Raw genomic sequence first — 17,769 nt, 5'->3', positions numbered from 1 at the left:
AACTTATTAGTTCAATGTTAAAAATCTTTTTGTCATTCTTTTTCTATTCATTTAGCACGTTGAAATGTGTGTGACATAGGGGTTAGCAATATGGGCCTGGAGCAAGACTGCCTGGGTTGAAAACCTTATGTGACTTTGAATGAGTCCCTTTAACCTCTCTGGGTCTCAGTTTACCCATTTGTAAGAAGAGAATACTAAAAATACCTCACAGGCTTATAGTGACGTTTAAATGGCTATGGTATGTATATATGTGCATTTATAGGTGCTATGTAAGTATTAGTTATTGTTATATAAAAAAATGCTTGCTTTTATTAGCAGGACAAGGTCCCTTGAGGAGTTCACAGATGTCTGCTTTCAAAGACAAGGCAGAGAATTCTTTTATTAAAAGTAAAGGTTCATACTTTTAGTAAGCAGTAACAGTTACTTCTAAGACTAATTTTTTTGATCAGTTCTTGAAGGAGTATAAATGATGATTCACATATTGCTTTCTTCTACTTTAAGTAATAAAGAAATCTGTTGGTATTAATCAGTAACAAGAAAAATAGTAAAAAGATGAAAATTAAGGTAATGGAGACCTCAAAGACTTTAATTTTCTTTCTATATTTTAACTACTATTTTGAAAAGCAACCAATTAATACGGTCCTCACCAATTTACAGATTTCAGGACAATATGAACACCATGGTGCTTAAAATGCTTCCAATGTAAATTACTGGTATTGATCAAAATGCAACAATAATGTAAAATCATATACTTTGATATCAAGTTTTCTAATTCCCTATAGGCAGAGTCTTGTCAAAAATGAATTGATAGAACAATAGAAATATTCTACTTTCTGCCTACCCCTCTTTAATACAACAATGATTCTTGAAATTTTTTCATTTAGTGGTTGCAAGATGAACATTTAGCAGGAATAACAGAGTCTTAACAAAAGAAAAAGATTCTAGAATTTAATAAAAATGAGAACACAAAATATTCAATCACTTAATGTTCTCACGAAAGATTTCCTAAATCATTTATAGTTTAATTTTGGTTGACAGATATGGTATTTCAATATGTTCCCATTCTTTATTCACATGGTAAACCAAAAAATAAGCTGGGTACTTTATATTTTAAATAAATTCAAGTTAATGTAGCGGAAATGTTTTAAATTAAAAGGAACAAACGTTGACATTAGACATAGCTGATGTATCCCTAAGTGTCAGAACTGTTCAATTTATTTATAAACTTTTCAGGAGAAATGAGGTTTGAATCACAACACCATTACGCTGTTTGCACTAGAAAAGTGTATTCATAATGAAGTCCTGAAGCCGTGGATACTCAAGCTGTTAGACAATTCACACTCCTGTACCACGCACCTCTCCTTACCTTCAATGAACACCTCGGCAGATGTTGTGTCTGAGCCGCTGGGGTTGGTAGCCAGACAGGTATAGCGACCTGTGTCGTCCTCAAAGGCCTCTGCTATGATCAGGGTATGGAGGTCTCCACCTTCACAGTGGATCTGAATGTCAGGAGTGTTGTACAGCTCCTTCCCCTCACAGAACCATCTGCAGGCCAAATGGAGGTCAGAGGACAGGAGAGAAAGAAAGGAAATGGGGATGTTTAAAATAATAAAGCAAAAGTGAAAGCCTAGATGCTATGTAATAAGACGCTTGTTTGATAAAAAAAAGATTGGTGTCAATGTTACTGATGGAAGCGCTACACTTTAGACCATGAAATTAATGACCAGACAATTCCCCCAGGTTTTCTTTGTAAAGCATCATGTACATTTTAACAACCTTGAAATAAGGGACATCGTCAAGCTTGGAAAGACCATCTCAGTTACAAAACAAAAGGAAAAGAAATTCAAAATGTCTTATAAAATGTTTTATCATAAATGCCTCTTACGTTTATTACCATTTTATCTATTATTCTTATCTAAAGAAAAATATGAAAGTAATATAAACGTTATGCTCAAAATATCTAACGTATCAAGGGAAACTAGTCATCATGTTAAAAAAATCATAGGCAGCAATATTTTTGTTGACCCGAAGACTTCTGATCAGCTGAGCAGTAACAGATTTAATGCCTTCCACATTTCTGATATTTACAAAACTCTCTAGCCGACCACATGGCTTCCACGATGGAGAGCGATGTGGCGGTCGTGCTGTAATTCATTCTTGCTGGTCAGCACTTTTCCTTTCCCAAATAAGCAGGACCTTGGGGTGGGAGGCTGCAGGCTGCCAGACTGTTTCAACACAGGTTCTCCCTCACAGTCCTTACTTTATTCCCCCAGCAACTCAAACTCGCAACAGGATTTTTACAAAAAAAAAGGGAAGCCACCCTAATCTGCTCCCCCCACAATGTGATTTATTTTTATGAAATATGTAGGAATGTTCCACTTACAACTGAAAGGATTGAAATCTCTGGGATAGTATTGTCCCTTTAGCTCTTAATCAGTATTTAGAGATTTTCTCTGAGTCTAATCTTCTAGAAAATTGTTTGGATTTGGCAAACTTTGGGGAAAATATGGCACTTAAGACTAAATTTTTCTGCATTTAGATGGCACAGTGTATTTGTCTATATCTGAAAATAAAGTTAATAAAAGAAGTCAGTTTGCTAATATCCAGAGCATTAACTCAAGAAACTATATTAAAAAAATAAATATGAGATACTCACAAAAGAATAGATATGACTTTGGGAATTAAAACTCAGCCAACTGAGCAACTTATGCAATGTAATGCATATTACTCTTGAGGCAATTGAGAAGGGCAATATTTCTTGATTCTGGGGCACTGTGTGGTTTCCTTTCTTTCATAAAGTCTTGGAGAACATTCCAGCCTAGAGCCATCTTCCACATCCTTCCCTGTTCTCTCTCCGCAGTCACAGCCCAGATCTGCTCCCATGAGAACAGACTACGGCTTAAGTCTTTTCATTGATCTCTCCATCTCCAACAAGCTATAAAATCTTTCCTTATTCTGTATCAGATTAAACCTATTGAAAGTCTTCCCTATGGACATCATTCCTCAAACTTCAGATCCTTACGGAGGCTTTTCATAGAACTTGGCCCTGATTTTATTTTCTATCATTTTCCTATGCTAATCCACTGCTTCAGTCAAATATTTGCACGGATTTATTTTTCCCTACACAGCCTCATGTATGACTTGTCTACTTTCTCCTCCTTGGAATTCTCTCCTTACCCTCTTCACTAATCCCATTTAGGAACAAGACTTCCTTAAGGTCAAGCCAAAGGCCCCTTCAACAGACTAAATGCAAGTGAACACGTGCTTGCTGGGCACCTTCTACCGGGAAGGCATTGCATTATGTGCTACAGGCAATAGAATAATGCCTGCTAAACTCTGCAACTAGTTAAGGAGTTTGTCTTTCTGGACTCTCAATTAGAGTGTTTTATCTTCCATAAAAAAGATACAAACTACCTATTAGAGGGAAAAAGCAGCATGAAAAAATGCAAAGAAGGTTTAAAAGACAGAAAGACCAATTGCTTTGGCTAGATACATTTCATAGGAAAACTTCTGCCAACTACCCAAGGGAGTGTAGCGTCTCGTCCTCTAACTCAAGAGTCAGCAAACTTAGAGCCTGCAGGCCTCCTGCCTGTTTTTGTATGGCCTGCGAGCTAAGAGTGGTTTTTATATTTTTAAATGTTAGGAAAAAATCAGAATATTTTGTGACATGAAAATCATATAAAGTTCAAATTTCAGAGTCCACAAATAAAGTTTTTCTGTAACGCAACTATGCTCATTCATTTACCTATTGTCTATGGCTGCTTTGGCATTACAGCGACAGAGTTGAGTAGTTGCAACAGACTGTATGGCCCGCAAATCCTAAAATATTGATATCTGGACTTTATAGAGAAAGTTTGCCAATTCCTGCTCCAAATTCTTGTTCCTTGAAGTGTGATCCTTGGACCAGCAGCATTAGCATCATTTGGGAATTTGTTAGAAATGCAGAATCTTGACCCTCATCCCAAATCTACTGCATCAGTTCAGATCCCCCAGGTGACCCACACACACATAAAGGTTAAGGAGTTCTGGTCTATTATATTTGGACCACACTAACTTGAATCACAGAATCCTGGCTCTCCATCTGGGTTATCCACTTCTTTAATACAGCAACCACATTTTATGTGTCTTGTATCTCTGGCCTCTTGTACATAAGTGCATGCAAAATTGTGTTCTATTTATTCGTTTCTCCCACTTCTGTACTCAAAAAATTTTAACATCATTCATTTGACAATTGATCACATATCACTTTGTGATATCTTCTGTATTTGACACCTAATGCATTATTTGAGAGCTCATACCATTAGGTCCTCATACCATTATTTGAGACCTAATACATTTTGCCTTGTTTTCCCATGTAGGAAATCATCTTACGATGGTAGAAAAAGGTGGGTTTTTTTTTTAAACTTTTTTAATTGATCCATTGTATTTGTACAGATGCTGCTTTAAAAATACTACCTGCCACTTGTTACTTTAGAATGTGCTTCCCATGAGAAAACAAACAGTGAAGGATCTGTGGCAGATGCTACATGTTATCTCTCATTCCTTGATATTTGCAATTTACATTTTCTTATTAAAGGCCCTGAGAAGTCCTGCAGAAATTTAACATTTTTAATCTAGTACTTACCCAACTCATTTGACCATGAGATTCTTGCTCATTTAGCATCTACTAACGTCCCATATATTTGTAGAATGCTTTGGTATATTTTGCAATATTTTCAGAATGCTTTTCTAGCATATTTATCTCATGGAACCTGTAGTTTTATCAGACAGAACCTGTATAATTAAGACCAATTATAAGCTGAGCAATGTTGCTAGGTGTAAGGCTGAAGAAAATAATCAGTAAGCACAATAAAATACTTGAAATATACTTTAATACTGGCAGAAAGATTAAGGCACCAAATACATTTTCTGCAACAATCTAACACATCTATTTGCTCTTCTGAAATGGTTCATCATGTCTGCAACAACCGCATACTGTGAAATGGTTGGTGCTTATAAACCACTAGGCTGACCCGTTTTTTGCTTTCTAAATACTCATGTATTTTGTTCTCCAGCTCCATGAATAAAATTTTAAAAGCATATCAGATTGTAACACATCGAAGAAATAGTGCTGAGAAAAGACTAATTTTGTCCAAATCAGGTGGTGAGTATAATAATTGACATGAGTCATTTGTATTGCTTCAACATTGTCATGGAAAGTCAGATTGTACTGATGTAAGTACCTGTCAAGTGACCAGTTCTGTGTGGTTAAAGTGTGGTAAGATAGGGTGTGACTCAAAAGGAGGGGGGGAAAACTGCAAATATTTAGATGGCAGTCTTGCTATAGCAACAAAAAGGGCAGCATTCCTGGCTGATGTTTAGATAAACACACGTTTTAATTTCTGATTGGAACATCTGGACAATGGAGCTAGCAATGGCCTAGCAAAGATGCTCATTTGTGACTTCAGGAAAGCCATTTAGCCTTCCTGCTTCAGGTTCCTCATCTGTATGAGGAGAAGAGACTTTCTTCCTATGAAGTTTCATGATTCGAAGGTTTTTGGTGAAACGGAGGGGTTGTCTATTTAGTGACTGCATTAAAAAATACTTCAAGAAGTGATGTAGAAAATTCTTCGATGAAAGGTGCAACTAATTAATGGCTACTTCTTTGAAATATACTGGGATATAATAGTGTTTCTAAGATTATCGATCCACGTTGGGTCTTTAAACGTACCATTGGATTTAGCACCTTGTCTTTATCACTACCTCGGTATTTAACCTTCCACATTCTATTAAAATTAGCTCTTCCTGTCCCTTTCTGTCCTACTAGAATGTAAGTTTTTCCAAGGTAGAAACCTCATCTTATTAACGTATTCCCTAAGTTAATAAGTGTGCTGGATGTTCCAGCACAATGTCTGGCATATGGAATGTATTAATCACGCCTTTTTATTTTCTGTATTTCTGATGCTTTGACATCTGGGGTCTTGCGGACCCTGGAGAGCCCACCCCTCCGAGGGCTGGCCAATTCTGAGAGAGAGTAAATGACTCTCCTTCAGCTCCTCCTTTCATATGAAAACTAACCAATCCAGAGCCACATCCCCACCACCTCCTCTATTGGCTCTCACATTTAAGGCCACTATTTCCTGGTCTAGTCAACCCAGAGCCAGGTAGCAGACAACTAGGGACAATCTCTTTGCCCCAGAGCCTGCTGAAATTATTCAGACTGGCCAATCGGCTTACCCTGCTTCACTCATCCCTTCCCATGGAAACCACAATGAAGCCTTTTGCCCAGGTTTTCCCCTCACTCCCTCTGCCTCCTGACTGACTCTGGTGCTTCCCCATGTGACTCACCCCCCCCCCCCCCCCCCCCCCCCCCCCCCCCCCCGCCCCATGCAGTGTGCTCCCTACTCTTGGAAACTGTCTTTCAATGGTTGTCACCTCCTGATCTGCCGGCTCAGCATACCTGAATAATAATAAAACCTACATTTTAAACACTGAACTAATCAAAGAATATGCTTACAAACAAAGGATGGAACAAACAGCTTAAATAATACCTACCATAGTTTCTGCCTTAAGATGTAAATGGAGAGAAGTTTATCTCCTCTCACATACTCAAACTGAAGTGTATTTAAAAAGTATGAAGTGAAAGGCAGAATAATCTACTTAATGCATATATCAGAAGAGGAAATCAGCCTGTCCACTCTTTATATAGTAGATCAAAAACAAATCCCCAGGACCAGCCTGGTGGCGCAGCAGTTAAGTGCGCATGTTCGGCTTAGGCGGCCCGGGGTTCACCAGTTCGGATCCCGCGTGCGGACATAGCGCCACTTGGCAAGCCATGCTGTGGTAGGCGTCCCACATATAAAGTAGAGGAAGATGGGCACGGATGTTAGGTCAGGGCCAGGCTTCCTCAGAAAAAAGAGGAGGACTGGCGGCAGATGTTAGCTCAGGGCTAATCTTCCTCAAAACAAACAAACAAACAAAAAAACACAAATCCTCTTCTTATCTAACCTAAGAGAACCTGGAGTTTTGAAGTTCTGACACCACCGGGTAGATGGATGAGATGTGCTACAGTCATGTTTGTTTTGTTAAATTTCTTAAAAGTCATAATTTTATCAGCTTCCTGGCAAAGGATTCAAAATATTTACTGTTCTTCATAGAAGAGGTAAAAGGCAGGTCTGCTGATTAAATTTTGACCTCCTAAAATATTTCCTACATTAACTTCTTAGGAGCAGCTTAGGCAAAGCAATACTGGTGTGACAAGCTAAAATGGAAAGCATACGAAACAGGATAAAGTACAGGTTTGGTAAATGCATGGCACAGGTTATGACAATGTCTCTTTTCCTTATCCTGTGGCCAGCATCACTAACCGATCAGAATATTTTCGCTAGTGAAATGGAATGTCTCAGAATCCTCAGCATGGCTATCTAGGCAGGCTCCAAAGCAAGTGAAGTTCAAGTCCGCAATGAAAACCATCCTCAACTTGGTCTCTTTCTAGAAAATACATTTTTGCTTCCCTCCAGATCCTGGAAGCTGTTTCTATTTATTGTGAGGCAAGAATAGAAGAGAGGGTTTGGTCGAGAGGGAGCATGTGGAATCAAGTAATGTGGCTGAGAGAGAGTCTACTTAGGTAAAATTCCACTTGAAGACCCACCCGGACCTTTTTTTCATTCCATTTTAGTACTTGGAAGCCATTTATGTAGTGGAAGGACACTGGATAGCATATTGGAAAATTAAAATCCAATTATCTACGTCCCCATTCTCTACCTCTGATAAATTTCAACTTCAATCATACTTCTGATTTGCTACTATAAGGTGGTTTAATATGTAATACAATCTCATCGTTAGGAATAAAGAGATGATACAATATTTGGGAACAATGATAGTTTTTAAGGACTTATAGAAATTCAAATTAAGGGAAAGAGAATTAATATTTATTGAATGCCTATTATATGCTACATACTTTGTAAATATGGCCTTATTTTACTTCCCAACGACCTTGTAAAGTAGTTGTCATTGTAGTTTCTAAATATAGGCAATTCTCATTTATCTACAGAAATGAAAAAGAACATGAACAATTAAATCCAGATAAGCTTCAAAATTTCTTTTTCCTCAATACTTTTAGCTTCATCTTTCATCAAACGTTTGACTATGGATATAAACAAATTTTAACAAAGTTTACTGATTCTTCGTCTCTAATCTCCGGCGGAGCTGCTAAGCGGCTATGTAACTGCCATGCAACAGGGAGCTGAGAAACAAACCTGGAAAAATTACCATGTGTGGCAAATTCCCATTTAAAAGAACTAAGATTTGCTAATATAGGAGTAAGACAGTTGAGGCTGGTTGTCAGATTCCAAGGCCATAAACATGGTATAAAAAGAACCTTTCATTAAGTGGAAATAAAATGCAAAAGGATTAGGAGATACAGTCATATTCACACATTCATTCATTAATCAATCATTTATGTGTTCATCTACCAAGGGCCCTACTGTGCTTCAACTGCGATCCAGGAACTGACTGGGGGTAGAGATGTCAGCTGAACTGGGTTTCTTATTTCCTGGGGCTAGCAGTGGGGGACAATAGAGAAGAATACCCAATTATGGACACAAGGAAATGCTGAAAACACCTCATCTAATGAACTTACATTCTTCTATCACGTTCTGCTTCAAAAATCTTTAAAAATTGGCTATAGTTTCATACTTATAGATTGTTTGCTTTGGATAGAATACTTAGATTGAAATCAACTTATTAGAGAGGGGATAATGTTGATGGACTTCATGAGTCTTGAATTTTTCCTTTTTATTAATAAAGGATTATAACACAGAAAAAATGTATAGTATTTAAAGCTCTGTACGATGGCACATTTCTTTATATTATTCTGCTGGGATTTTGATATCAACATTGTTTATATATGTATGTGTATTATATACATATATACACACACACATCTTCTTGTTGTATAATGTCTTTTTTCCTTAGGATTTTTCAAACATTTCAGCTTAAAAATGAGATGGTGCCAAAAATTCATGGATCATATTATGGCACCAGCAGGATGTGGTAGGACTGAAATTCAAGGTGTCTTACGTAGAAAAGTTCAATATTTAATTGTTCACTTTCTACATTTCAAGGTAAGGTTAAACGTAACCGCTGGCCTGGTCCGAGTCCGATTGCTGGAGGACAGCAGCCGCATCGGACTGCAGCCCTAGGATCCATTTGGTTAGGGACCGAAAGAGGTCAAAAGGAGAACTGAAACCAGGGGGACTGCAGCTGCTTCAGAGCAACTGGCTGTCTCTGAAACCACCAATCGCTTCCATTCCTGGGCAGTGTAAGAAAACTTTAAAATCTACCTCCGTGATACGGCCTTTTTTTTTCTTTCCTTCTCTTACAACCCTGGCAACTGGCAGTGGGGCTCAGAACTGCATACTAGAGCCTGGATATGCATCTGGGAAAGCTCAGAACACTCTGGCTCTCCAAGATAGGGCTATATTGTTGATTTTTATGAGAATAAATTTAACCACTAAATGAGCGGAACTAACAAATCCAATGGCAAAGTGTAATAAATACATCCCAGCACAGGACACTAATAGTTTATGTTAAAAAATATCCACATATGGCACAGCTTGGCTTACAAGTTGACTAGCAATATCTATTCTAATACCAACACTTAAAAGAAATAAAGATTTTATGACTAACAGTTTCTTTTGGTATCTTTATTTTGGGGAACTACAAATACATATCACAAAAATTTTCTGAACCCTGTATTTTAAACATGTGGCTTATAAAATGAACAAATCTGACTTATAAAACTCATAGAGCTTCATCAATGAATCTTGGCAAATACTCTCCAACTCTGCTAAAGAAAATGGTAAATCTCAAGAGTTACTTAATAAGAACAATGAGGTGCTTATTAAATAAAAACCTTTAAAAACAGTTGAGTTTTTCTTTTCTCTTGTAGGTCAGTTTTCTTATGCTCATGGGGAAACAAAGTCACATTGAAAGATGTCTATTTTTGCTTCACAACTCCACTGATTTGTACTTCCTAGAAAAATTTATCTTCAAAGGGATGTCAATAATGATTGCATGATGGCAAAGTTAGCCCACAGCCGCTGCCTCCTCCTAAAGTACAAGCAGCCACTTGGCTTCAAGGAAGAACATGCTTGAAGAAAACTAAAGGAACCAATTTCCTTAATGCTATTATAATGGAAATATAGGAAAAACCCCAGAGACATCAGTGATTCAGCAATGGTTTTATTTTCCAGCTGTTCCTTTCTCCCAAAGGAATGGCAGTGCTCCACCGTGGACTGGAGAGCCACCAAAACAAAACTGTCAACTTACGCCCAAGATGAATTTTGTTTATGCCTAAGCTCAAAGTCAGGCCATCTGTGAATATAGCATTTCATACATCCTCAATTAAACACCAATTAATTTTTATGGAGTATTTTTTTGTCTTATCACCAAAGACTTCTTAATTTTTCACACGTGTTCACATTAACCACAAGACACACCATGTTTATTCTGTCATGTGGATTTATAGGCAGACCAAGCGAAATTGGTCCTTGTCTAAATTTACTGTGGCTATAATTTCATGACTTCTTAGCTTGAAGGCAATAGTTAAATTTGTGTGGACAACAGATGTACTTTAACCTTATGGTCCAAAAGAGACCAATAAATGGATTGACCTTTTGAAATTCAAAGCCCAGGAAACGATAAAATGGATTTTGAACCCAAACCAGATTCCTATCTAACAATTCTTTCCTCTAATAATCATTTTATCTCCTAAGAAAGAAAGACAAAACAGAGCGAGGGAAAAAAAGCAGCCCAGATAAAACTAAACCTCCAAAATGATTTTATCTTGTTTTGTTTTGACCATGAGAGGTAGCTTCATGTGTGGACACTATGAGCATGCAGATACTTAATCACTATCCCTAAAAAATAACTATGAAAGTAGGCAGGTGGACTCTATACCAACTAATTTATGCTGCCAGAAGCTGTTAAACTCTTACATTGCTTCTAATACTTTCTACATTGATGGTGTGGTAGAAGGGACCCAGGACTGGGAGTCAGCAGTCTGGGGTTCTCGATTTTGCCTGGTCCCTTGACCAACGAAACAGAATGTAATCCAGTCATTCTCTCTTTGGGAGCTTAAGATTCCTTACTTGTGAGATGTGAGGAATGAGGTAGACCACTGTTTCCTCAAATGTGTCCCAAGAAACTAGTTCTGCAGCGAGTTGACAGACACCACTGAAAAAGGGTTCAAATAGGTTTATGGAGCACTGGGTTAAACAAAGTCAAACATTTGTCTCTACTACAGAACCTTCTAGAACTTTGTGCCAATATACCGTGAATTTCCAAGAAAGAAAAATGGCAGGTATCATTCTCAATCTTACTTGACCATGGAACACATGTTTAAGAATCACGTTGAAGGATTAGTGTTATGTGGAACCCGTTTTAGAAAACATGGGGTTGAATTATCACTAAGATCCCATCTAACTCTATGATAGTGACATTTAATATCTGGCTGACCTTTTATAACCACCTCTTCCAGTGCCCATGACAGACATCAGTGATGGGGCAAAGCCCTCTTTCCCACTGGCCCTAGACGTGGTTTCAGAGTCCTTTTCAAATGGTGCTCCGGGCATCCACTACCAATTGGTTGGAGTTGGCACCTCAGGTGAAACATATTTGCCATGACTGATTTAACAGTCTACATTTAAATATTATTTTCTTAGACAGGAGTCAATGTGAAATGCTGATTGCTAACCTCCTATCTATTCTTGACGGTTAACTGTAAGAATTTATTATTATTTTTGGGAGGGTACAAGCTGCCATTTTGCCATGGCCCATGAAACTACCGGGTTTTTATTTCCCTCTTTGCAAAATGCTCCAGATGACAATATAATGTCCAAGTTAGGACATTTATGAAAGTGAAATAGCCTACCCTTAAAAAAAAAAATCACAGGAATAAATGGGACTGTGCCAGGCAAACCACGACGTGTGGTCGTCCTACTAATACTTCACTGCAAGAGCAACTGGAAAATGTGATTTGGGCTTTAGTGGCTATTTTAACTCTGTGCAAATGCAATTCATTCCCAGGAGTAGACGAAAGTAAATTTCACAGTATATGAGCGAAAAAATGGTTCCCAACCCTCCTGTCACTCATTCACAAATTCTCAAGTTACACCTGTTAGTTAAAAAAATAGATTCATCTTCACCAATCCTCTATGCAAGCACAAAAATAAGTCGGCATGACCTGACAAGTCACACTTCAAAGTCACCTATATTGTGAAAATTTGTACTGACTGTTTCCAACTCTTCAAAGCGTTGGGGGAAGAATGGATTATACAGAGAGCCTGAGAATGAGAAACTGCAGACATAAAACGGCTAGGGTGCACAGTCAGCTATTTTCCTTCCACAGTTATGGCAGGTAATTATTAGCTATTGTTGTAACTTGGATGACATTCCAAAGGGGATAAAATGCGAGATGTTTCATTAGACAATGCTGTCAGTCTCCTGTGCTTTTGGAGCTTGTCCATTGTGACACAACCATTACCTCAGAATTATGGAACCCAACAGGACTAAAACCAAAGTACAGAATGGGGTAACAGGGCCTCTTGGTATCTTCAACTCCATACAATTACAGAAACCCATGTAAAACTGCTCATGCATGGACCCCTAGAAAGCCCCATAGTAATTTCTTTGCATTTGACAAGCAATTGCATTGAATACAACTTCTTCCTCAGCCGTGGAACATCTTTCCCCAAAGGCAAAGCACAGGGGATATCATCTACAATTTTTCCTAGTTTATTAGTCCCTCAGTCTCTTGCCTTAATCATGCTGCCAGCTAATCATGATTAGGGCTAAGGGAGGAGGAAATGAAATGGAAGTGAGGATAGAGAATGAGGGGAAAATAGCTCTCTTTCTGAAAAAGCTGAAACTTTAGAATTCAAAGGGCTTTGCCTCTCCATCTTTCGTCTCCTCTCCAAAGGAGCCTTCAGCGAACACTGTGCTGGTTGTGGCCCCATTAGCTGAGCCAAGCTCAGCTGCTCTGGGCAAGGAGGGCAGCTTCGGCCTCTCAGATCTGGTGGATATTCTGACTAAGGCTTAGGGAGAGCTCGCTGGCCTCCTCGCACAGTGTTCTGGCTCTAGTGGAGTCTAATGATGTTCAAATGTGGCTAGTGTGGTCTCTGAGGAACCACAAAACACGCACCGAAAACAGAATGAGAGTGTGAGCAACGTTAAGCTGTGCACTGGCCCCGTCAGTCAGTAATTGTATGTACAGAAATGTGTTTTCTTTCTTTTTTCAGGTTAAGGCTTTCCCAGCTAACTCATGTCAAAGCCACTCCCTTTCTTGAATGCTTTTCCCTGTTCTTATTTTGTGTTCCTTCTAGAAGTCCACATTTCGAAGCCAGCTTTCCAAGGAGAGCTATAATAAATGAGGTATCCACTGAGAAGGGAACTCTTTTAATTAGATAATAAAAAGTTGGGTGTAGAAGGAACTATATCACTGGCAGGTAGCACTCATGTGCCCTGCACCTATCCTATCAAGTCAATAGGAATGTCTTCAAAAATGTTCAGCAACATTTTATACCCACGCACTCAGGCACACACACACAACCACACCATGTACCTATTTACACAGAAACCCGGATTAAACACCTGACACGCTCCTTGAATCGAGTTCTGAAGGAGTCCCAAACACTCTGCAAATACTACTTTGCAACTATGTTTCTGATTCCAGCCACACAGGTAAGTCTGTAAACAGATCTGGCCTCCCCTTCCCAACAATTTGGATCAAATACCTACTTTTGAATTTGCAGAAAAGTGAGCCATTTCCCAAGAACGCTGCCTCCACGGCTTCCCCTCAGATCCTGGGTGTGTGGAGCTGCGGCTGGAGCAGGGAGGGGCCGCAGGTGTATGAGCAAGAGCAGGAAGTCAGGACTAATTATACCTTGTTTTATTTGGCTATTTGAATAACGAATAAAATGGCATGTTTCCTTTCAGTTGGTTTTTCAGAGCAAATTACCTAGGGCTGACATTTCATTCCAACAGACTCAATTTTTTTGAAGTGTTAAATGAATGGTATGATCAGATATAGACTTACATCTTTTTCTTTGAAGAATATGAATTTCATGATGAAAAAGCTCTCCTTTCTGATGACAATTAGAGTCCCCACCACCTGGCTAGCTTCCATCATTTAGTGCTTTTATCCTGCATGCCCCAAAGCTACCATGATGGCACAATACACAACTTGTAAAGATTGGCTTCAGAAAGCACTTAAAGACTTGGCAAAAGACAAAACAAAAAACTCTAAAACTATTATGGGGGGGGGGGCAAGGCTTTTAGCATACAATATTTACTAGTTACAGGAAATTATAATAGTTCCTTTGCTTGCATAGCAGATAAAAATGTGGGGTTGTTTGTATTTAAAAATATCGCTGTTGATAATGGCTACGTGTGTTTGCTGTACAGGAAAAGAACAATATACTCAAAATTTGTCTTGTGGAACAGGATTCTAATTCTCAGAGCCCAATATGTATATATCAGAAGACCTGGATAATATGATCTCCGCCTCAGCCACACCTCTTTGGGGCTCCTAAGAATTGCTTGTGATAAGGAAGAGTGGCCAACAGCTCACTCTATCCTTCCAAGCCTTTGTATATTATGAGAAAGTCTTTCCTCACTATCTTATCATTCTAGCAATTTCTATATGTTGGGGAAATATAAAAATTACTCTGTGCTAGAAAAAGGTGGAGAGGTCTGTGCCATGTGTCGATGCGGTTTCACACTCATGTCTTTTCTCAATTCTTTTGGGCAAGAATTATCATTGTCTCCCTCTGATTTTAATGTTTCATGGGTCCACAGTTTTTCCAGGTTATTCGAAGTTGGGATTAAAAATACTTGTCTGGGTACCATACTAGGTCAATTGTGAAGGATCTAAAAGAATTCCCTGAGGTTTCTTACAGCTAAAATTACTCCATAAGCCCAAAGATGGAATAGACTGGAATGAGTTAGTGAGTTCCTTGTCACTAGGTATACTGAAGATGGAGGAACAACTGGAAGGGATCTTGTAGAGAGAATTCAAGAACTAGATGGATAATTGATTGCGAGACTATGATGACTGGTGCTATAATCTTTCTTTTGGCAAACAACTGACAGCTAATGCATGAAAGTGGGGCAAAGCATCCAACGCCTGGTGCACTGAATACTAAAGAATGGCATAATCTTCTTAATTATGATGCATTTACTAGATTAGCCTAATTTAATCAAGATAACTCTTGAGATTTCCAGGAGCTTTATAATTAGGATGGTTTATTGGGGATGCATTAGCTGTTAAACGGAGCTTATATCTAGCACACAAAATGCTACAATGTTCCCATGTTTGTAAACAGTTTGCATCACAAAATATATATTTTAAAACTATTTCACACCTTGTACAAAAACCTGGGTCAATATGTGACATTAGAGTATTTTCTATATAAGAAAGGCTTTCTAAATTTAATCATATTCATTATTAATTTGCTTTGTATTAATGTTTCCAAGTTTTCTTTGCCGAAGTTCGCTGATATAAAACCTCTAACTTTAAACATGTTTGTGTTATGAAATCACATGCTAAAATTCAAATCCAATGAGGTGTAATTTAACTTTTCAAAAGCACATTTGAGAGCTTTCAAGAGATTTAAAATTTTCTGTCATTTAACTAAGGAATAATTTTCATGAAACTTATTTTGCAAATGTATTTTGATAGTTTCCTGAATAGCCTACTCTTTCCCCCAATTTTTGATATCACTTCTTATTTTTCAACATTCTTCTTGGAGAACAATCACATACCACCCAAAACGTGAAGAAAATGCATGATTTCTTCTTGTGTTTGGCACATCCATAAAAGCATCTGTTGGGACCGAAAAACACCGTTCTCTACAGAAGGGACGCCCTGCCATGGTCGCGCTGTGTGCGTCTTCAGAAGCCACATCTGCACTCTGAACATTTCAAGCCTCAGAACCAAACTTCCAGAGAGGGTGCCAGCCTTCCAGCTTCTGCACAGGGTTCCAAATGCCTCTGTCCCATCAGACATAGTCCTTTCTCAGGGTTGAGAAATAATAATCATAAAAAAACTAAAGGCAAACCAGCCCTTTAGCTGCTTGTGCAGAATCACTACTTTTAGCTATTTACTTTCGTTCAAAAGTCACTCTCCTGAATAAGGTGCAAAATGTGTATTTTTGCTCTATATACATAATATGCAGATATTCATAATCATGATCTCCCATGTTTTGAATTTACCCTCATGTCACTGAGGAGCAGGAGAAATTCCTCCCTCTTCCCTCACCTCTACTTCCTATAAAGCATCATCACGATTTCTAAGTGCCTAAGAACTAAAGTACTTAATTGCTCTAAAACTCTGGTAGGATTAGAAAGAGATTTTCTGGCCAGTGACTATAGAGTTAATGTTAGACATTACAAAGAAACTGTTACATCTGTTGCCAGGTCATTTACTGCAATGTTAAAAGCTAAAAGAATGAGTTTACCCAACACTCTAGTGCCTAGTAATGTAATTGTAACCAGCATACTGAGGAGATGGAGGGGGTGGTCTCTTAACATGGCTTTAGAAGTGATTTATTGATCCCTGCACAATAATTTTTCAGCGATTCATATAACCAGAATTTGTAGATTTATTCCTAACTTCAGGAAAAATTGACTTCACTCTTGAACCCTCTGCCTTCTTGCATCAATCTTTGAACTACAATTAACTAAGTTACATCATGATCCTGAAAAGGCATGCTCCGCCCACCCCCCATGGAGGCCAGGACCTGGTTTTCCAAAGTTTGGATCATATCACTTCATCTTTAGAAAGCCGTCTGTAAGTACATTTATATCTTTAGCAAATAATATCATCAGAATGTACATAATTTCCAAGAGGGAGGAAAGAAAGGGATATTCAGAAAGCATTGTTGTACTTTGTAATATTATTATACACATACGGTCTGTGTAGGGTATGTAGGCTTCTTTGTGGAGGTGGTGGTGGAGGATGGGTGGAGGAGTTTTCCACCTGGGAGCTCTATGAACATGTAGAAGGAAAAGGAAAACATTTCAAATATAAGGCAACACTCCTATATATTGAAAATTGCTGTAACCTAATATGGGAATACGAATTGGTGTAACCCTTTAAGAAGAGAATTTGGCAATGCTAACATTTAGAATATATATGCATTGGACCCAGCAGTTTCATTTCTAGGAAGCTACGCTTTGGTATACTCACACAAGGGAACAAAGACATATGAAATACCTATGTACAAGGATATTCATTTTAGCATTTTTTAAAGTAATAGGAAAACATTCATCTTGCTCTAAATGTCCACCAAAGAAGAAATATCAATTCAATTATGGTATCCCATACAATGAAATACTATGCAGTCTTTAAAAATAATGTTAGATGAAGCTGTCAAAAATACATTGCCCAGTAAAACCACAACAGTACAGAATGGAAAAGCAGACTTCTGGAGGCTTAGAGGAGAAACTTGCAACTTAAGTTATGGGACCGAGGCTGAAGGAAGATAGAGAACTTTCACTTTTCATTTTATAGCTTTCTGTATTTTTTTTTACCATAAACAAATATTACTTTATGTACGTTCAACTTATTAAAAATGTACAAAAAGGAAACCTGAAGCAAAACATGATAATATTGAAATACCCAATCTATGCAACATTTTAAAAGTTGAAAAGAAATATATACTTTTTAGGGCAATTATCTTCTATTAAGGGACACCTGCATTATCATTCCATCTTCTAGTAACTACT

General features: G+C 38.1%; 1 protein-coding gene across 4 annotated transcripts in view; it reads right to left on the bottom strand.

The window, feature by feature from the left end:
- The window catches only part of PALLD (palladin, cytoskeletal associated protein), a 383,758-nt gene that overhangs the window by 228,053 nt on the left and 137,936 nt on the right, over positions 1-17,769 (bottom strand). For all 4 annotated transcript variants that reach the window (XM_046656558.1, XM_046656559.1, XM_046656560.1 and 1 more), the window contains one exon: positions 1,367-1,545. In XM_046656558.1, coding sequence (XP_046512514.1) covers positions 1,367-1,545 — 179 coding nt within the window. The remainder of the gene's footprint in view (positions 1-1,366; positions 1,546-17,769) is intronic.

The sequence above is a fragment of the Equus quagga genome, chromosome 3 (genome assembly GCF_021613505.1).
Source record: "Equus quagga isolate Etosha38 chromosome 3, UCLA_HA_Equagga_1.0, whole genome shotgun sequence".
NCBI classification, from domain to species: Eukaryota; Metazoa; Chordata; class Mammalia; order Perissodactyla; family Equidae; genus Equus; species Equus quagga.
The sequence above is the reverse complement of the archived record's forward strand: the minus strand, read 5'-3'. Positions and strand labels throughout refer to the sequence as shown.